Here is a 22,854-nt window from a genome sequence, read left to right as displayed (position 1 = left end):
TTTATAGTTAAATAAACAAATGCCATTGTTAATATATGGAATATAGCTTCATTTCTTTTTTACGTTCCCATAATCACCTTCCTGTTGTATTAATTATCAATGAATTTTAAATGCCCAGCCCTGCATAAATCACATGTATCATTCATAATGATTTTAGAAGGTGTTTTCTTTCGACTCTCATAAATCGTCTGAGACTTGGGACCAGGCGTCCCTTCAACCCCGTCTCTCGCGTCCTCCAATTCGTAGCCTATCAGCTGAGAAGCACGGGGCTCAATAATTTATCCCATCCCTCCTCTCCTGCAGTTACACAGTCGACTGGCATGGGATAAAGCGACTCATTAAAATGCTAAAGAGTTTCAGTGGTTTATCACAGACCAGGCCCTCTTCCTCATGAAAAGGAAGTGTGCTGAAGATGGTTGGGCTTTGTGGGCTGTTCTGAAATCAGTTTGTCTTAGGTAGGTTAATATGATCAGTAGAGAAATGTGAGGCTTGTCTTAGTTCAGACATGGGCATAGATCTCATATGAGGCAATCACAAGGAAGTTTAGGCATGGCACATCTATAACCACACCCCTTTATAGACTAAAGGGCCATTCCCATTATAACAATAACTGTAACTATAAAAAATATAGTTTTAAAAATCATGCATGAAAAAATATTGTTGGCAGCTGTAAAATTACATTTTAAAGCTTCTGCTAAATATTGCATAAAAAAGAAAGTGCGTCAGGTGACAATAATACAATTTTGGAAGTGTTTCCGTTTAAGGTTGCAGCGGTCACGTGGTACAAGTCCTACCTCTCAGACAAACTCCCTACAAACTCACTTACAAGCTATAATTACGAGTTCTAAGAGGATGTGAACACTTTTTACAAATCTTGTAATTACTGTAATTACGATATGGGGTGAACACACCTTAACTTAAGGCTGAACTGCGTAGTAAGTTGAGATTCTTTTTTTAAATTGCTGCAGTTTAGATGCATAAAAAGGTTACATGGCCCAGGTCCGGTCCATGTGTTTCCAGTACAGGTGACCTGCATGTAGAGCAGTTGGAGAGAGAGTGAGATCATGCTGCTCAAGAGAAGACATGAGAGAGAGCCAGCCATCTGTTTACCTATAACAGTCATACTTATATGTTCATTTGAGGTACCAGTATGTGCATTTGAGGTACCTATATATGCATTTGAGGTACCTATATGTGCATTTGAGGTATCTATATGTGCATTTGAGGATTTGAGGTACCTTTATGTGCATTTGAGGTTCCTATATGTGCATTTGAGGTAACTATATGTGCAATTGAGGTACCTATATGTGCATTTGGGGTACATATATGTGCAATTGAGGATTTGAGGTACCTATATGTGCAATTGAGGTACCTATATGGGCATTTGAGGATTTGAGGTACCTATAAGTGCAATTGAGGTACCTATATGTGCATTTGAGGATTTGATGTACCTACATGTGCAATTGAAGTACCTATATGTGCATTTGAGGATTTGAGGTACCTATATGTGCATTTGAGGTACCTATATGTGAGCTATGTGTACCTATTTGAGCTAATTATATGTGAAATTGAGGTATCTATATGTACATTTGGGGTACATATATGTGCATTTGAGGTACCTATATGTGCAATTGAGGTACCGATATGTGCATTTGAGGATTTATGGTACCTATATGTGCATTTGAGGTAACTATATGAGCAATTGAGGTACCTATATGTGCATTTGGGGTACATATATGTGCATTTGAGGTACCTATATGTGAATTTGAGCTAATTATATGTGCAATTGAGGTACCTATATGTGCATTTGAGGTACCTTTATGTGCATTTGAGGTACCTATATGAGCAATTGAGGATTTGAGGTACCTATATGTGCCATTGAGGATTTGAGGTACCTATGTGCATTTGAGGATTTGAGGTACCTATATGTGCATTTGAGGTACCTATATGTGCATTTGAGCTAATTATATGTGCAATTGAGGTATCTATATGTGCATTTGGGGTACATATATTTACATTTGAGGATTTGAGGTACCTATATGTGCATTTGGGGTACATATATTTACATTTGAGGATTTGAGGTACCTATATGTGCATTTGAGGTAACTATATGAGCAATTGAGGTACCTATATGTGCATTTGAGGTACCTATATGTGCATTTGAGCTAATTATATGTGCAATTGAGGTATCTATATGTGCATTTGAGGTAACTATATGAGCAATTGAGGTACCTATATGTGCACTTGGGGTACATATATGTGCAATTGAGGTACCTATATGTGCATTTGAGGTACCTTTATGTGCATTTGAGGTACCTATATGAGCAATTGAGGATTTGAGGTACCTATATGTGCCATTGAGGATTTGAGGTACCTATATGTGCATTTGAGGATTTGAGGTACCTATATGTGCATTTGAGGTACCTATATGTGCATTTGAGCTAATTATATGTGCAATTGAGGTATCTATATGTGCATTTGGGGTACATATATTTACATTTGAGGATTTGAGGTAACTATATGTGCAATTGAGGTACCGATATGTGCATTTGAGGATTTATGGTACCTATATGTGCATTTGAGGTAACTATATGAGCAATTGAGGTACCTATATGTGCATTTCAGGTACCTATATGTGCATTTGAGCTAATTATATGTGCAATTGAGGTATCTATATGTGCATTTGAGGTAACTATATGAGCAATTGAGGTACCTATATGTGCATTTGGGGTACATATATGTGCAATTGAGGTACCTATATGTGCATTTGAGGTACCTATATGAGCAATTGAGGATTTGAGGTACCTATATGTGCCATTGAGGATTTGAGGTACCTATATGTGCATTTGAGGATTTGAGGTACCTATATGTGCATTTGAGGATTCAAGGTACCTATATGTGCAATTGAGGTACCTATACGTGCATTTGAGGTGCCTATAGGTGCACTTGAGGTGCCTATACGTGCACTATACTGTTGAGGTACATATACATGCGTTTGAGGTAGCTATCATGCACTTGAGGTACCTATATGTGCACTTGAGGTACCTATACATGCACTTGAGGTACCTATACGTGCACTTGAGGTACCTATACGTGCACTTGAGGATTTGAGGTACCAAATGCACAGTATGTGTATTTGCATGTGCATATGTGGGTGTTTTCATCTCAGCCAAACGCTAGAGGAAACAAGCACTGGCACCTGCCCGTCCGGCTCGCTGTCTGTGCACTTTGGGTGATGGGCGTCCCGACCTGCCGGAGCCCTGCAGTTTTACTGTAAGTCTGCCTGGGCCTGTCATGCTTAAACAGCTCTGTGCGGGATCTCCACTCCAGCCGCAGGCCTTGGCATTTGGATCTGGTGCAGAGAGACAAGAATCAGGACTGTGGAGCACACATAGACACACGTGCACACATGTCTACATATACAAACATGTAAAAACTCAGACTATGATTATTTATCCTGCCCTTAGGCATTCTGAGGTAGATGGGTTAATACTGCCATTTATTAAACACATTTAGTTCCCTCAAACATACACACGCAGTCCTACAGTTGTCTAACTGCCAACATAAATAACAAACAGCTTCAGGGCAGCTGTAATTAAATTTGCTCCGTTGTTCGTAAGTTGTCAGCAGCACCTGCTAAAAGATGCATTGTGAATTGGTGAAGTGTTCGATTAAATCGCACATACAGTATAACACGTCATTGTTTGCGTTGCCTAATAGGTAAAAACCTAATTATTTCTTTTTTTTTCTATTTTTAAAACTGTTATTCTGTGTAGTTGTGTTTATATATCGGTCTGTGCATGCTTCGGATCTGTTAGTCAGCGTTTTCATGTCTAATTGCTCTTAATAAGTCTTTAAGCATCAATCAGGTCCCAAACTTTAGGATGGTTCACAAAAATAAAGATCATTTTAGATGTTTAATGACTATTTAGAGCATTGAGATCGCTAGACGAGGGCATTTTGCCAGCACTGGTCACATATGAAGAGTACAGTATGAATCCAGCTTCTCTGGCTTGAAAATATTATAATGGCTGTAATTATGTATAATAATGTTATATTAACTTCTATACAGTGATGTAAATTACCCTGAGCTGGAGGTGAAGAGGTTGTCAGCACAAGTTTTCTAACAGAGCTTGAAATGTTTTAAAGTAAGGATTTTCCTTGTTCCGACTGTTTCAGTTCCGATTTTACTCTTTCAAATAAACGGTTGCAGGGACAAAAAGCTTCCAGGAACGCTGGCAGACTGTGTTTTATAGTAATCTAACCAAAGAAAGATGAAAGCGTGCGGGAAAGCAAAGAACTAGAGATCAGCACATACACAGAGACTTTCAGATACCTGTAATGTTATGACTGACGGTGAAAGACATTGTGGTTTTTGTTTAGAATATCAATGGGGTAGAAGGTTGGCAATAGGGCGGCACAATGTTAAAGAAAAATGCTATATGGTGTGATATACAGTGTGCAATACAATAATGCTTTAAGTTTGTAAAATGAATTTGAATAATAATAAAATATATTTTATATGTTTTATATTCTTTGTGAAAGAAGAAACCACCGTCTCTGTCTCACCAGTCTTTCTGCTATCTGCATCGCCTCACCATTTAAATAAAATTTGTAATATTTAATGCATTTTATACATAACTCATCAGAGCATGTTTTGTCCATCAGCTAGCATTTTTTGGAAAACAAAATAAATTATGCTTATAATAAACATAAACATAAGAATAAACATAAAAGGTAGATAAAAATGGTTTCTAATTGAAACTTAGAGGTGCATGTATGAAAGCATTTCTCTTCGCTGCTGATAGGCAAAATCTCTGATCCTCTTTAGACTTTCATTTCTGTGTGGAAACAACCCATTCCTGTTTCTCCTGAATTCAAACTTCACGCTTACAAGAGCTGTCTTTCAGATTATACACACACACATACTTACGTTTCTCGCGCTCTCTCCATATTTATCGCGCCACTCTTTGCCTTGTCACTCAGACTTATTGTATGCAAAGACAACGGCTGCCAGGTCTCGCTTTTTGCTCTTTGATATGTCACATGCAGAAAATGATGAGCAAACACGCACACTCACTTATCTGCTGTCACAGTACCGGCTTTAAAAAAATGGTATGATGCTTTCAGCTGACTGCAGGATGATATTACACCAGAGTTCCCATAGCGTTACAGTCAGAAACATGAACATGAGTCTTTATAGACCTCAGTCAGAGTAGATGACATTTTTAATTGTGAGGTACAGAACAGTCTGTTCAGTTGCAGAGCTAATGACATCGCTGTCTGCCCATATTTGTTTGGCTGGGACATATTCACGGGCTTGTGCTTTTCTCTTTTTCACATACGGATACGGGCGACACACAGCAAGCGAGTTGCCGGTGGTCTAAAGGAAGAGTGAGTTGAAATTTTTCCACTTGCATAGATGATGCGCTTGAGGCGAATAGCGCACGTTCATGGCAAACTGCTCCACCCATTTCACGTCATTCGCTTTGCCCGGCGACCTGAATTGGGTGGAGCAGAAATTTTTCAAGTTGCATGGATGATACGCTTGAGGCAATTAGCCCACGTTCATGGCAAACCGCTCCACATGATTCATGTCATTCACATCTCCCGGCGACGTGAATTGGGTGGAGTGGAAAATTTTCAACTTGCACGAATGACTCGCTTGATGCGAATAGCGCACGTTCATGGCAAACCGCTCTACCCAATTCATGTCATTCGCATCGGCCGGCGACGTGAATTGGGTGGAGCAGACATTTTTCAACTTGCACGGATGATGTGATTGAGGCGAATAGTGCACGTTCATGGCAAACCGCTCCAAACGATTCATGTCATTCACATCTCCCGGCGACGTGAATTGGGTGGAGCGGAAAATTTTCAACTTGCACGAATGACTCGCTTGATGCGAATAGAGCACATTCATGGCAAACCGCTCCACCCGATTCACGTCATTCGCATCGGCCGGTGACGTGAATTGGGTGGAGCAGACATTTTTCAACTTGCATGGATGATGTGCTTGAGGCGAATAGCGCACATTCATGGCAAACCCCTCCACCCGAGTCATGTCATTCGCATCGGCCGGCGACGTGAATTGGGTGGAGCAGACATTTTTCAACTTGCACGGATGATGTGCTTGAGGTGAATAGCGCACGTTCATGGCAAACCGCTCCACACGATTCATGTCATTCACATCTCCCGGCGACGTGAATTGGGTGGAGCAGACATTTTTCAACTTGCACGGATGATGTGCTTGAGGCGAATAGCGCACGTTAATGGCAAACCGCTCCACACGATTCACGTCATTCGCATCGGCCGGCGACGTGAATTGGGTGGAGCAGACATTTTTCAACTTGCATGGATGATGTGCTTGAGGCGAATAGCGCACGTTCATAGCAAATTGCTCCACCCAATTCACGTCATTCGCATAGCCTGACAACGTGAATTGGGTGGAGCGGAAATTTTTCAACTTGCATGGATGATGCACTTGAGGCGAATAGCGCACGTTCATGGCAAACCGCTCCACCCGATTCCACCCGATTCATGTCATTCGCATAGCCTGACGACGGAGCGGAAATTTTTCAACTTACACGGATTATACACACACACACACACACACACACACACACACACACGTGTGAATAGCACACGGTCATGGCAAACCGCTCCACCCAATTGGAGCGGTTTGCAATGAACGTGTGCTATTCGCTATTCGAATATGTCTAAGCCAAACAAATATGGGCAGACAGTGATGTCATTAGCTCTGTAACTAAACAGACTGTTCTGTACCTCACAATTAAAAATGTTGTTTACTCTGAATGAGGTCTATAAAGACTCTATTCATGTTTCGCGAATTACATGAAATGTGTGGAGCGGTTTGCCATGAACGTGCGTTATTCGCCTCAAGCGCGTCATCTGTGCGAATTCACACGTTTATTTACGTAATTAAATTACCTTCTTTACAGGTGATAAGAGAAGGGATTTTCTCATTCCAGAAAGTGTTTGATTTGACAAAAGTCTGCGTGCCAGATGAATAATCGACAAAATGTTTGGTACATTTCCCTAAAGAGACAACCGTAAATTTTAGATGCACATAACTGCTACGATCTAATTTTAGGCATACGCTAGCACGAGCCAATTTTGTGGCATACATGTAATGGGGAGAGAGAGCTCATGGAGAGAGCAGATAGCTACTGACGGAGCACTGCTGTGAAATGCCAACACTTTTCTCAGCAACCGAGATTCCATGTTTCAGAGCTAACAAGGCGTAAGACAACCTTCACACCTATCGCAGAGAAACGGGGATGTCCTCACACCTCCAACACAGTGGACAACACAACATGGAAGTCCAGGGGTTGATGCTTTCATGCTTTTTTTATATTATACATACATGCAGCATGCCGAAACTATGACATTGGCCTCAAATAGAGTCCAAAACCTTTCTTTCTTTTTTTTTTGCATCCGATAATAATTTGCCTCTAATGCTTTACAAAAAATAAATAAAGGCACCAATGCCTAAGAGAAAGTCTCATATCAGTGTCATTGAGATTAGATTAGATAATGTTGACCAATTGACCAATCAACACTTTAATGTGGCCTGTTACACAGTGACCCATAAGTCACCCCTCTCTCTAACGCTCTCTGTGTGTATGAGGATAATAGAGAAATAAAAGAGAGAGGGAGAGAGGCAGACTCCGGGGCTTCAGGGACGGCTCAGTGGTAACTGGATCAGTGATCAGGTTCTGGTCTGATGACTGTTTCACGTCTGGCCTCGGCTCTTCATGCATTATTCACAGCTATAAGGACTGTTCTTCATCCCTCTTTCATTCTCCTTTCCAGCCTTCTGTCTGCTCCCTAAAATGATAACTCATGCTGTCAGAACAATAGCGCGTTGATTTTTTCAAAATCTGTTTGTCATCTACTTAAAGGGGCACTAAAAAGTAAATTCTGTCATCATTTACTCACCATTAAGTTATTAAGATATTTTAAAAATGGTAGTAACCAAACAGATCTGGGGCACTATTTACTTTCCTAGTATTGCAACTAAAAAAACATGAATTTCTAGAAGAAATGCTGGAAGAACAGATCTTTAAAGCAACACTATGTAGTTTTTTTACCTTTAAATAATGTTTCTAAAATTATTTCAGTGATAGAACAACTTTTAACTGGACAAATTGTACTGTTGCTGCAACCTGAGCAGCCTCCTAGCTGCTACAAGCACACTTTGAATGTGGCGGTGGAGGGTAGGAAACACAGCCCCGCCCCTCCCCCTGCCTGCAGAAGAGTGTCTGATACCAGGCACTGTTGCGCTTTTCAACCACATGGGGGAGCTGTAAGTCATTTTTACATGGAAACTACATAGTGTTGCTTTAATATATCTCCTGGACTCCAATGCCGGTAAATGGAGGGCAAATGGAGACCTCTGAATAAGTCTCACATTTTTTCCTGAGAAAATCCATCTTTTGCATAACAATTCCTTAAACTGTGCTTATTCAAAGATACAAATTTCTCCTAAAATGTTATTATCTGAGGTGCTCTGTATAGATCGAAAAGGTAATCAAATATAAAGTTGTATTAATTTTATAATATTATATTAGCCCCATATTAAAATGCATGTTTGCGCTTTCTTCACTGCAACTTATATCTTAAAGGGGACAAATCTGACTTTTTCCATGTTTAAGTGCTATAATTGGGTCTCCAGTATTTCTATCAACCTAGAAAAAAACTAGTTTTTGGTAAACCATTCTCTGCAAGCTTGTGAAAAAATAAGAAATTTGGCTCCCCTTGTGATGTCAGAAGGGGACAATACCGCCCCTTAATCTGCACTATACAAACCACAGCACTGCCATTTAGTGCAGAGATCAGCTTATTTGCATGTTAAAGAACACACCCAAATACTTCACATTTTTGCTCACACCTACAAAGTAGCGATTTTAACATGTTATAATAAATTATCTATATGATATTTAGAGCTATAACTTCACATACGTACTCTAGGGACACCAAAGATTTATTTAACATCATGTGCCCTTTACAACATATCAGTGCCATTGTTTTGTCTCCAGTAATGTTTTTGTATGGTATGTTTGTAAAAACCACTTAAATGGCCAAATGTAACTAAGCCCTAGTCCTGGACCAATCCCCTAAAACTGTTTGTTAGCAGTCTTTATCCTTACTTGTTACCCTAGTAACACTTTTTCTGAGGTTTTATTTGTGATGCACAAAAAATGCTATTACTCGTACCTGCATTGATCGTAATTCGACGTGAAGACACACATACCTGTCGCGTCTCTCCACACCCCGTCCCATTGGCACGTTAGCTGCTGTGAATGGAGTGGCATTATGTCGGATTCAGGGCTGCCATTGAGAAGCTAATTGAGGGGTGTGGGTACGAGAAGGGAATCAGACCTGTTGTTTTAGCTGTCTGCATGTCTGTCATTTGCTGAAGTGGCGCACAAAGCTCAGACGGGAAAGTGCATGTGGCATGGGAGATAGACTGACGTACTCTGCAGGAGTCTATCAGCATCACTATTTCAGTTAATCAGCCCACTGAAAATAGGTATCAACCATGTGTGCATCTGCACTGTGAGTCGATCATTTTTCGTGTGCTCTTTAAAGATAACTTGAAACGATCGCAACACAATCCACTTTTAAAAGTGCCGTCTCTTTTATCATAAACCCTTTAGACGCGTCTGCAGCAGGCACTTATTTTGACAAAACACGTGATGCACATAGGATCACTCGACGCGCCAAACACATATTTTGAAATGACGAACCACACACATGACGGGCTACGTACATATTGTGATGAACTTCGCATCAAGCGCCCTCGAAAAAAGAAGTCACAGGCCGCCACTGATACTAATTCATGTTTTTGTGTCAGTTTATTGTTTAAAATGTTCCCCAAGTGTGCATTTTACATATGTAACGCGTGCCTTTTCGACATGATTACGTAATACGTAAGGTCACACTGGTGCTTTAAAAGTACATTTTTTTTTTTTTTGCCGAAAATGATGATTGTTTCGCTAGATAAGACCCTTATGCCTCGGCTGGGAATGTTTGGTGCTCTTTGAAGCTGCGTTGAAACTGCAAGCCGTTGAGGTCAACTAAAGTCCACTATATGGAGTAAAAAAAGCTTTATAGTGAGGACATAAAACTAACATTTACAGGTCCAACAGCTGTTTACGAGTGCTATTTATTCATATCACACATTTAAGCTATATTTGTTACACACTTAAAGATCCAATGTATAAATTTTAGCGACATCTAGTGGTGAGGTTCTGAATTGCAACCAAGGGCTCAGTCCACTGCTTACCCCTCACTTTGAAACGCATAGAGAAGCTACGGTAGCCGCTACCGGAAAAACATGTCATTATCAGAGACAACCTAGGAAAAAAGTTTGTCCATTAAGGGCTTCTGTAGAAACATGGCGGCACAAAATGGCGACTTCCACAAAAGGGGACCCTCGTGTATGTAGATAAAAACGTCTCAGTCTAAGGTTATAAAAGCATAATGGTTCATTATAAAAAAGGTCTTTATACACACCTGATAATGTAGTTTTTAGGGCCGAGACTTGATTAAAAAAATTATCTAATTAATTAGAGGCTTTGTAATTAATTAATCGAAATTAATCACATTTTAATTCCATATAAATATTTGACCTAAGAACACTGAGAAGTTATTTTTTTCACATGGATTATTAGTATACCATTAAAGGTGCAGTGTGTAATTTTTAAAAGGATCTTTTGACAGGAATGCTAAATAATATACTAAACTATATTATAAGGGGTGTATAAAGACATTTTAATGATGAACAATTATGTTTTTATTACCCTAGAATGAGACGTTTTTATCTACATACACAGAGGGTCCCCTTACATGGAAGTCGCTATTTTGTGCGGTCATGTTTCTACAGAAGTCCTTAAAGGACAAACTTTTTTTACTAAATTATCTCCATCGATGACATGTTTTTCCAGTGGTGGCCACTGTAGCTTCTCTATGTGTTTCAAAAGCGAAGGAAGAGCCGTGGACTGAGCCATGGGTTGCAATTCGCAAAATTTACACACTGCACCTTTAAATAATGATTGAATACATAAGCTTAAGCAACTTAAGCAATATTGTTTATTTTTTTCAACCAAGTCGTTGTACTCTGAGTCGGGCTAACGTCCACGCTAGCTGCTATATGTTTTGCATTGAGATGATACTTGAGGCTCGATGTGCTGCGGTGATATGCAAATTCCTTATTGCATAGCTTGCACACAACCATGCTCTTATCAACGCTTCTTTCTGTTCGTTGTTTATAACAAAATTTCCCATCCACGGGGCCAACCAAAGCGGTCTCATCAGCTTCTTCATTCATGTTCACTGTGGTTTGTTGTTGTCTGAAGTCATGAATGCTAGTTGGTGCTCCAGTATAATCGGTCCGCCGAAACTCATCCAGTGAGAAACGTTCCGCGGTGCAAAAATAAGTGTCTTTAAAATGCGTTAAAAATGTCTAACGCGTTATTTTTTGTTTAATTAATTAATCTTAATTAACGCGTTAAAGTCCCGGCCCTAGTACTTTTGTATATTATTTTGCATTTTTGTTGAGATCTTTCTAAAAATTACACACTGCACCTTTAACTCTTTCACCGCCAGCGTTTTTTTAAAAAGTTGCCAGCCAGCGCCAGCGTTTTTCATGATTTTCACCAAAGTTTAATGCCTTCCAGAAAATAAATATATAAACATACAATATACCAAATGAAAGAACAAACCCTCTGCTTTCAAACTCGAGATATCTCGTCAATGGCGGTGAAAGAGTTAATATATAAAATAAATGTGCACACTACATTTTCCAAGCTCAGAACTTCCCAGGCAACAATGCTTTATCTTCATACTGAAATCCCAGATGGCCAGAAAGTAATGAATCTTTTATGAATTGTTGAAGGTTACAGTAGGATCACGATTTTTTGGGAGTTTTTCACTGCACTGTAAGTATTTATTAATACAGTTTGTTGTTTGCTTAAGAAATCTGAAAGTTGACGTCAAAATTAAGTGGATTGTTTCACTTATAAAATAATATTTGATTATTTATTGTCGATATAAAACCATACAGAGAGATTTTAGTTAGTTCTGTTTTCCTGGTGCTGTAAATTTCAATCTGAACCGATTGAAACCTCCAGCATCTCAAACAATGGTTTCTTTTACCACCAAAGACCATAGACTCCCTGAGAAAGAAACGTCTGCATGTAACCCTATCAGCATCCAGTCGACCACAACCTCAGCCTGCCAGACACCACAGACAGAGAGAAAGGGAATGATTGTCACAGGATATCTTTGTTTGTCACTTCATACTTTGGATGCAGTTCAGAATATTGTGAGATTTGTCTTATGCACTCATTCATTACGGCATATAATTTCCCTTTTCCTTTCTCTTCCTTCCTTTTTCTTCTTCTGACCTTTCCTTTTCCTCCTCGTTATCCTCTCTCTATATAACCTACACTTCAAAGCCAGCGATATTCCCATCCGCCATATGTCACACAGCCGGTGCCAAGTATTCTCACAGGTGCACTTACGCACATTCTTTCTCCCCGTCTCCCCCCTTTCTTTTTTCTGTTACATTTAATGTTCATTCAGCGCTCATCATCATACATGGTGAATGTAGCTTGTATACAGAACAAAAGCCTATTTGTGCAACATGAAAACACTTAATGTCGGCTGATTCGCTGTATTGTACACTGCAGTCTCCATGTATCTCACATGCAAACAGACAAACGCTGTGTCCGAAATCGCATACTGTGACGGTAGGTACTGAATTTCGACTTATGGTTAAACCAGTAGGTCCTATATACATCATGTTGATACATCACATGATATACGATATAAGTTAACCGAATACATGGAAGTAGGCGTTAGTCACTCACCATCTCAACTTTTCTTTAACCTTTACACTTACCTGCTTATCCAAATGTGTGTGAATTTGTACCAGTGGATATGTGTGGGTGTGTGTGACTAAGATAAAAAGAGGGAGTGCAGAAATAATTGTTTTCTCCCAGCTGAAAAAAATTGGTTTGATGGAAAATAGGTTTGTCTCCCTTCTGCAGGTATTTGTTTCAGATAAATTACTTCATTTGAGAATTCCAGCGACACCCCGTCTGTTTTTCCACCCCGCAGTGACTATAATGAGGAAATGGAGAGAAGGAGAGAGCCATGTTAAATAATGAATGGCCGTATTGACGGCTGAAAATAATACATAGTGAAAGCGATAACAGTGAAACGATTTAAAGGTGATTTCAGGATGAAAAACAGAATTTTCCACGTTGGAGACCGACATGTTTTCACCTAATCAAACAAACGTGAGGGTCTTTTGATGTCAACGTGTAGCCGCATCTGTAACCTTATATACGTCTGTACTGTGACGTACTTTAGAGCAAAATAAGATATTCGAGGAGAAATAATCTTTGAATGAGGAATTGATTAGATTATGAATATTGTGCATTACCAGTTCTAAATGTAACTACTTAATACAAGTCAGTATTAAATACGGACAATGTCAGTAAAGATTACAGCAACTTTTACCTTCTTTAAAAAAATTACCTAATACTAATCTCGTGAGAATAGACCAGCTATACATGTAAATTTAGTCATTTCCTGTAATTTTGCGCATTTTTTTTTCAAATATGGAAGCGCTTGAAAGCAGTGGAACAAGTCAGTTCCTGCATACGACGACACGCATTTAAAAAAAAAGATCAAAAGCAACTTCTCAAAGGCACAGAACTTTTTCTAAAACTGACGTTCATCCCAAACCGAAATAAAACGCAGTGTTTCCTCCCTAGTCCCATTTAAAGTTTTTCTCATCGGTGTCATGTTGTGTGTTTGCATATGTGATATCCTTAAGCAACATAATGCGCATGTGACGACGAGGAAGGTGACGCTGTGTAATCGTGTAAAACTTCAGACTGTTACATTACTCCATCTACCCCCATAAAATGAATCCCATCCGAAAAAAGGCTTTATTGATGCTTCTAAGGTCTTCGTGTGCCTTTTATAGATGGCCAGAAATGTTTATGTGTTGACTGTGTGCTGTTTTTCTGTCTGATGGATGTGGAGGACTCAAATTCTCTGTTAGAGGAGTCTGAGAGCATCTGCTGGTCAAGCATCGGCCCAGAGCTTTCGCTGCTCATGTCTGAAGAGCCACAGCGAAATGAACTCCTCTCAAAATAAGGGCGAAGAGAAAAAAGATCCAGCCACAGGCCATGCGCTTTCTCTTAGACGAAAGAGTACGATCAAGCCTCTCCATCTCACAGCACTGAAAGGAGAGACGCAGACCAAAAGAGGGCATATAGAAGAAAATTGAGAAGAAACGGTATGTGGCTAAGAGGTCAAATCTAACCTCAGATTAAACCAGGAACACCCAATGGGGGACCAGTAGCGAGAGAGGGAGAAGGAAATGAAAATGGAGAGAGAGAAAAACGAAATAGGGTGGCGAGGGAAATTGATGCAAGGCGAGGCAGGTTTAAGGGGCTGATGGGAATGAACAGAGAGATGCTCTCAGAACAGTGAAATCGTGAGTGACGCGAGGCAAGAGAGATGAAAATGGAGAACATTTGAGCTGGAGAAGAAAGCCGGAGAGGATGGGAATAGACACCCTGGAGAGAGAGCGAGAGGGGAGTCATGTCTTTCATACAGGAGGAGATGATGGGAGGAGCCTTGCGGTCACCGTCCCCTTTACCTGCCTTGGTACTGCAGATATGCAACATCACTGGTTGAATGCAACATTTCTTTGCCAGACTCCCGTGGGTAATCGCTCCACCCCTCGATGATCCTACAGTAGGTTTCCTCTCTGCGGGACTGCAGGGTAAGAGAGGCGACAGAGAAACTTTTGGCCTGCTAATATCGCTTGCATTTCCCCTGCAGCCAGCACAGGCCCTGCATATAAAGCATCCCTTAAGCACAGCGGCTGCTTTTGCATTTACGGTATCGGGAAAAAAAAAGAAAATATGCCAAGATGCATGCAAACCAACCAAGCGAGAGTTCAATGCAATTACACAAGGTTAACTGCATCACGAGCAAGGAAACAATGGCTCGAATCGTGTTCTTAAATGATCTATTCATGTCCTACGGTGTGTAATGGAGGATTAAATGAGAAAGTGAATGAAAAAGTTTTTAAGCCATTTTCAGTTCAGATGTTGCTGATGTCGAATTGCTACATTTAAAAGCTTTAAGCTTGGATGTTTAGAGAAACTCGCTGCCATTGACATACCACAATCTGTGTATATCAAAGCAGGAATGAGCAATTGACAGATCAGGAAATATGATTAGGTTTCTCCTCAGCAGGGTTTTACTCACAAACTCCGCAAGACACCAGGCTTAGCATTGTATTTGCTCGCGCAAACGCGTTTTACGGATGAGAGCTTTTCGACAAACTCGGTCTTATAACCCGGCAACCAAAACAAAGCCTTTCTCTCTTGTGAACATGACCGCTCGCCGGGTGCTAGAGCGGAACAGGTTCATGTCGTATTCCCTTGTTAGGGACACAAAAGCAGGACCAGTTGCCTGGTTGCACCACTACCTAATTATAGACCCATGACAAGGTGTATTTTCTTGCCAAAACAATAATTTTTCTCACTTAAATAAAACCAGAGTCCCATGGGACAAGCTGTTGGGGTTGTCTGAGCAAACTGATGTCACTTTGCACAGGCCCCACCCACAAAGATCATAATTTATATATATATATCTAAAGAAAGAGAAAGAAAGATTTAAAGGGGACAGAGAATGAAAAACCATTTTTACCTTCTCTTTGTTGAATAATGGTAGTCTACCCGCATTCACGAACATACAAAAAGTGCTAGACATGCTAAACATCTCAGTCTCATAGAAATTCCTCTTTTAGAAATGTCAGCCAGAAAACGGCCAAATCTGAAAAACTGATGCTTATGACATCACAGGCATCTCTCTGCCCCTTCACTTTAAAATAATTGGCTACATTTTTGAGTGGCAGCAAAGTCAGCCAATCAGTAATGAGATTGCAAGTTAAGCCAGTAGGGGGAGCCAAATAGGTGCAAATCCACTTGTTTAAAATCCCCCATCCTCATAGAGCTATCTGAGAGAGGTTTTTAGGAAGCTTCTAAGGCATTACAGACCCAAACATGTCACATCACAAAACAAGGATAAATACCCCGTTCAATCATTCTATGTCACCTTTAAAGAGAAACGCACACCCAAAATGGGTTTCCAACATGGTATAATAAATGATCTATAACTTATTTGTACCTAAAACTTCACAGGGGCAGTCTGTGGACACCTGAGACTAATATAACATCTTGCAAAATTCCCATATTAGGTGACCTTTAAAAAGGTCCTTATACAGGTATGCACTATTTAGGTACAGTTATGTATACATTTGGTACCAATATGTACCTTGGAGGTAGCGTGCTCTCTTCAGGTACAAAGGTGTACTTTTTGAAAGGGAACTTGCCATTTATTGACCTTTTTTTTTCTGACCATGTACAAACGGTCTTAATCACACCCTTTAAAGGACACTCCACTTTTTTTTTGAAAATATGCTCATTTGCCAGCTTCCCTACAGTTAAACATTTGTTTTTTAAAGTTTTGGAATCCATTCAGCTGATCTCCAGGTCTGTGGCTAGCACTTTTAGCATAGCTTAGCATAATCCATTGAATCTTATTAGACTATTAGCATTGTGCTAAAAAATATTCAAAACTTGACTCTTCTGTAGTTACATCGTGCACTAAGGACGACATAAATTAAAAGTTGCGATTTTCTAGGCAGATATCGCTAGGATCTATACTCTCATTCTGGCGTATTAATCAAGGACTTTGCTGCTGTAACATGGCTGCAGCAGGCATAGTGATATTACACACTGCCCGAAAATAGTCCCCTGCTGTTGAAAGTTACTTAGGGGACTACTTTCGGTTGCTGCGTAATATCATTGCGCCTGCTGCAGTCATGTTACAGCAGCAAAGTCCTTGATTATTACGCCAGAATGAGAGTATAGTCCTAACCATATCGACTTAGAAAATTGCAACTTTACATTTTTTGTCGATCTTAGTACACGATGTAACTACAGAAGAGTCAAGTTTTAAATAGGAAAAATATTGAAACTTTTTTTTTTTTTTTTGCGAAATGATAATGGTCTAATCAGATTCAATAGATTATGCTAAGCTATGCTAAAAGGGGTAGCACCAAACCTGGAGATCAGCTGAATGGATTCCAAAACTGTAAAAATCAAATGTTTAACTCTAGGGGAGCTGGAAAATTAGCATATTTTCCAAAAAAAGTGGAATGTCCCTTTAAGGCCAACAATGGGTTTCAGGACAATCCTCTTTAATTCCCCATCTTAGCGTCCTATTTAAAGCTCGCCTTCACAAAAGTAGTAGCCTTCGGCTAAACATCGACGTTCCGGTTGAAAAGTAGGAATTCCCAGTTTCTTTTAGAATTGATTGACATTTAGAGACTTCCCAGTCCACCCACTCCACTCTCTGTCGGTTTACTACAACACACATTCTGCTCAGCCATCGCAGGCGTCGAAAACAAAGCAAACCTTCGTTCCACTTTCCTTGACTATAGCAGGCTGGTGCACGTCAAAAGCTCCCGGTGCGTTCAAAGCACTGATGCATGGGTTCTCTCTCAAATTCTCCCCGGGGATTTAGTTTAAAGAGACAAGAAACAATGTCCCGACACCCAACTCAGTCGCAGTAGCAAGGCCAATCTGCTTACAGTTGTTGACACGTGCTGCACTATTTTTGCTATAGTCCGGGTTTAAATGTCACAGATCAATATCTGCAGCTCTCTCTTTTCTAGAAACTCTCAGGGGAGCGTCCCTAATCACGGTGGCCTTCACCCAAACACAATAAGTGCTTACTATCCTGTGAGATTTTTGAGATGGGAAGGTTTTGTGCTGTTCTGTTTTTGTCAGTAAGGGAAATCACCTCGTCTCAGTTACATATTTGACTGGTAAATGATAACGAATGATTCACCCTCTTGTATTGCATTGCATTTTGTATGCTCAGGGATAAGCAGACATCCTATTTTTGGTTTGAAAGTTGCTCTCTTATTGACGTTGTCCTATCAGTAGTGTTCTTTCTGTAGCTTCATACTAGTTTATGTGGTTACCTATTATCTCTTATTTTATTGGTATTTAACTAGGTAAATGAGATAAATGCAGTGAGAGTAAGGGTTATAAATTAGCAATGCTGTGCCATTAATTTCCTCATTCGTTTTAATTTGATACTCTATTAGAAATCTCTAAGTTTTGTGTAGTTTGCACAGTGACCTTGGTGAAAAAAATGAGGTATGAGCTGCTGATATCAGTGCTTTTTTTATAAATGACTACGCCTTGATTAAGCCTAAACACCACTCCATCATTTTGTACTGTGTAACTTGAGATTTCTCACATGTCTGGGTGCTGTTGTTGCACTCCATGGCCACTAGGGGGACGTGTTTTGAGATTGAGCAGTGCTTTGTAGATATAACTGAGGTCCTGTACAGAGATTTCCCCCAGAAAGGGTCCTCAGAAAATGTTAAGATAATAAAGACAAGACAAAAATTGTGTGTAGCTAATAATTTATCATTTGTTTGTGAATAATTTGCTATCTTTATAATATCATATTTAAACACACAGTGATGCAGCATTTTTGTCAAATCAACATATTTTTTTGGTTAGCAAACAACAATTTTTTATAAGTTATGTCAACTTAAAATAGTAGGTTGAACTGACCAAACCAAGTTTTTATAACTTCATGCTGTATGCTGTTTCTTCATAGAAAAAATACATTGATATACATTTTAGGTAAGGGGTCCCTCGTTCGTCATATTATGGGGGTCTCTGCCATCAAAAAGATACATGGCACAATATGCAGGCATGTATCTACTCCAAAGTGATAAAAAGGTTGTTCTGAATTAAGACATGAAGGTGAAAATTATTTTAATCTGCTCTATAGGATTTGTTATCATAATCGTAATTCCAAAAGTAATATAATGTAGGGCTGTCTTCCCTTTTAAACTTAATTACAAAGAGATTTTTACACACACAGCAGGTGTGACATTGTATCCGACGTAACAGTTACTGTAAGATAACATGAAAGTCTTGGCTCAGGCCCAGAATTAAATCCAGATTATGATGTGATACACAGATTAACTGTGTAATCCATTTAGGATGTTAAAATGTAATCCACTTTATTGATATTGAAATGAAGTTCATTCTTTTGTTTTGCTAAGAACTTGGGAAATCATTTTATAACCATAAAACACTTTTATTGCATTATAAACATATTGTATTATTGGTAATATATGTAATTTTAGAATGGTTATTTTGGCATAAAGTGCAGGCTTCGAATGTCTGTGTACACGTACAAGACAAATTAACTACACAGAAAAAAAAGATTCATTCAATTTACAATTTTTTTTAAGGTAAGTGGTTGCAATCAATTTTTTAAGCTACATTTAAACAAAAAATTAGGGCCTCTTTCCACCCTGTACTTTCCTGTCCTCTCCTTACATACTGTCTATCAAGTAAAAAGGCAAAAATGGCCCAAAAATTACTTTAAAGGGGACTTTTTTAAGATGTCAAATAAATCTTTGGTGTTCCCGGAGTACATATGTGAAGTTTTAGCTCAAAATAGCATATAGATAATTTATTATAGTATGGAAAATCGCCACTTTGCAGGTATGAGCAAATGAGCTAATAACGATAATGGCAGTGCCGTAGTTGGATAGTGCGGATTAAGGGACAGTATTGTCCCCTTCTGACATCACAAGGGGACCTATTTTTTTTACATGCTTGCAGAGAATGGTTTAAAATGGTTTGATAGAAGCACTGTGGACCCAATTATAGCACTTAAACATTGAAAAAGTCAGATTTTCATGATATGTCCCCTTTAAAAAAAAAAGAAAATACTTTTTTATTTAATTTGAAAAACATAAAGCATATTAACCAGAAAGTTTTGCTCAGTTAGCTGCTGTAACATTGTTTAAACATGTCTATACTTTCAAATGCAAACATAATAGTTCTCCTTAATTCTATTGTCGCATTGTTTATTTTACTCTAGTGGTGTGTTCATTTAGCAAAGAGCTGTACAGAAAGTAATGCATTTTTTCTAGATTAGATACTATCATACTTCAGCATCTCAGCGTTATCGCTGACAGACATGATAATAGTCATCCCCAGTGGCTAATTTGTTTGTTGCAATCTTGAAAACGTCCATCCTCTTCACCGAGTCTCTCCAGCGAGCGTGAATCTGTCGCGCATCTCTCTTGGGGCTCGCCGGAGCCGAGCACCCCCTGCAGTTCACGCTTTCACTGTCCACACGCCGCCTTTCCAAACACCGCAGCCCTGCCTGGCCGAAACCCAATCCCAGCCAATTTAACCAGCCTGATCAGAGAGATTAGATAAACCTCCTGCTGAATAAGGCCTTGGCTCGTGTTGAGGGTTTCCTCTTTCTTTCTCATCTCCTTTCTTTTGTCTTCTTTTGTTCTACTCTTTTTTGCTCTTGTCTGTTTTTGACCCTGAACGCACAATAAACCCTAGAGAAAGGGAACTCTTTAAAGGTGAAGTGTTTTGTTTCCGTGCCACCCGAATCAAACTGCTAAAAAATCAGGGCCACTGGTTCTCTTATTGGTCGAACAAACAAATAGCCCCATACCAAACTCACTCTATTGGTTAAGCAAATGCTGGACTTATGCCACAGTTTTAAAATTGTATTAGACACATCTTCACTTGTGTGTTCACATATTTGTGGCAGATGTTCGGATATTTTCATGAGACCAACTGTGTAAGGATGTGCTGCTGAGGCAGCAATTCATGGCACATAACGTTGCCCCTACAGCTTAACACACCTTGCATCTCTCGACTGCATACTATAGGAACATTTTAATGGTCGAGTAAACCTCTGTTATTCTTTCTTTTTAGATTCGGGTTGACGGTCCCTCCCACGGTGCATTGCAGTACGAAACCATTCAGGTGGTGGACAACGGACCGATCCTGCGAGACATGGCCTTTTCTGCCGATCAGCACTTCCTGTATGTGATGTCGGAGTCACAGGTGAGTCAAATTTTTCACATGTACTGAAAGTGGTTGGTGACGAACAAGGTGTCATATACTGTAATTACGCCGATAGAGGTAGACTAAGTGAGAGCGGTACCTTTTTTGGTACGGATGATGGATCGGTGGATTAGACCTTCACAAGCTCGCCGTGTCCAAAATACACACAATTTACACATCAGATGAAAACGGCCCAATCAGTGTAATGGACAGAGCGGATACGGCTCTGCGCCGATATCTTTAGCACTACTGAAGCTTGTAAATCTCAACATCAGAAAAACGCTGCATGCACTTAGCGTGGTAAAAACACCCAGACTCGGATAAATCAGCCTGGAAACTCGAGCTTTCATGTCTCGTGAAATAATCCCTTTCATACCGGTTCAGCCGATCTATGGAGAATTTATGCCGCCTGTGTCCGGACCAGGCGTACGCTGTTGATCACTTTGTGGAAGCAACATGTCTGCTGCGTGAATCAAAATGGCATTGTTTCTTGATCTATCACTATCAATCAGTATTCTGACGTTTGACCACCGACCTTAGAGATGAGCTCCACTGAGCCATATGATAACCATAAACACACTTGACAATATATATACCACCAAGATTTAGTGCTTTTTATCTTTCTCTCTCGCACGCTCTCTCGGACGCATGCACACACTGGTTTCCATTTTTTATAGGGACATACCATAGACATTATGATATTTATACTGTACAGTGCGCGTAACGTAAATTTTGCGCACCGCTGAATTTTTGTAACAAAACACATGATGGTCATGCATGCGTGTACAGGAGAATATAGGATGTAGCCCACGAGATGCATTGCATATGCACCATACAATGACAGAATAAACAGAAAAGAAGTATCATCATAACCAAAGCGCCTAGCTGAAAAAACGCTGGCAAGCGCCCACAGTTGCCATCTGCCTACCGCTGTAAATACTTTGGTGTGCATGCCCCTTAGGAATGCCTCTTAAAGAGCACCTATTGTCCGATTCACATTTTTTTTTTCTTTGGTGTGTAAGTGTGTATTAGTACATGTTAACGATATGCAGAAGGTACAAACCCCAAAGTAAACATCGTCTCCAACGTAAATCTCTTTTCTTGGACTACAACAAACACACAGATTGTAGGCAACTGTTTACTTCCTGGGACTGGTGATGTAGACAAGACCGACATTATCATAATTCCTCCCACTTCAGATTCACAGCCTATAAGTTAACTCCTGTTAGCAACCGAATCTTTCAAACATGGTAAGGAGCGTCACGTTTGCGGCTGACGTATTCAGGCCAATCACAACATACAGATTAGCTGGCTAATCGGGGACACAGAGCTTTTCAAATCCGTGCGTTTCAGGAAGAGAGTGAAATCTGGAGCTACAAAAATGTACGTTATGTGAAAAATAATGTGTTTCTTTTTAACCATAAACTACGCGAACACATTGTATTATATCAAATATACAAAATAACATCATTTTTTAGCAATGTAATAGGTGCTCTTTAACAATCTCATTGAAAGAGATGGGCGAAAACAGTGACAAAGTTTCCTTTGCCAGTGATCGTCAGTGTCCTGGTTTTCTTAATTTATACGAAAATTATTTCTATTATATGTCAGATTAGTTTAGGCTGTTATCGTCACCCTCCCCAACATTAGCTATTTTGTAAGCATAATTTAATCAAAAAATCTGATTCGACTTAAAACTGGGCCACAATCAACCACTCTCGCGTCCTGTGGGAGATTAAAGATGTTTTCGTTGACATGGATAAATACCAGAGCTGGACCTGCGTCGTTCTCCCAGCGAATCATCTCACCCTGTTGC

At 39.8% G+C, this 22,854-nt stretch overlaps 1 protein-coding gene across 2 annotated transcripts in view; it reads left to right on the top strand.

Annotated features, from left to right (window-relative positions):
• The window catches only part of plxna4 (plexin A4), a 288,289-nt gene that overhangs the window by 147,195 nt on the left and 118,240 nt on the right, over positions 1-22,854 (top strand). For both annotated transcript variants that reach the window (XM_065289686.2, XM_065289685.2), the window contains exon 4: positions 20,907-21,038. In XM_065289686.2, coding sequence (XP_065145758.1) covers positions 20,907-21,038 — 132 coding nt within the window. The remainder of the gene's footprint in view (positions 1-20,906; positions 21,039-22,854) is intronic.

The sequence above is a fragment of the Paramisgurnus dabryanus genome, chromosome 1, assembly GCF_030506205.2.
Source record: "Paramisgurnus dabryanus chromosome 1, PD_genome_1.1, whole genome shotgun sequence".
Lineage (NCBI taxonomy): Eukaryota > Metazoa > Chordata > Actinopteri > Cypriniformes > Cobitidae > Paramisgurnus > Paramisgurnus dabryanus.
The sequence above is the reverse complement of the archived record's forward strand: the minus strand, read 5'-3'. Positions and strand labels throughout refer to the sequence as shown.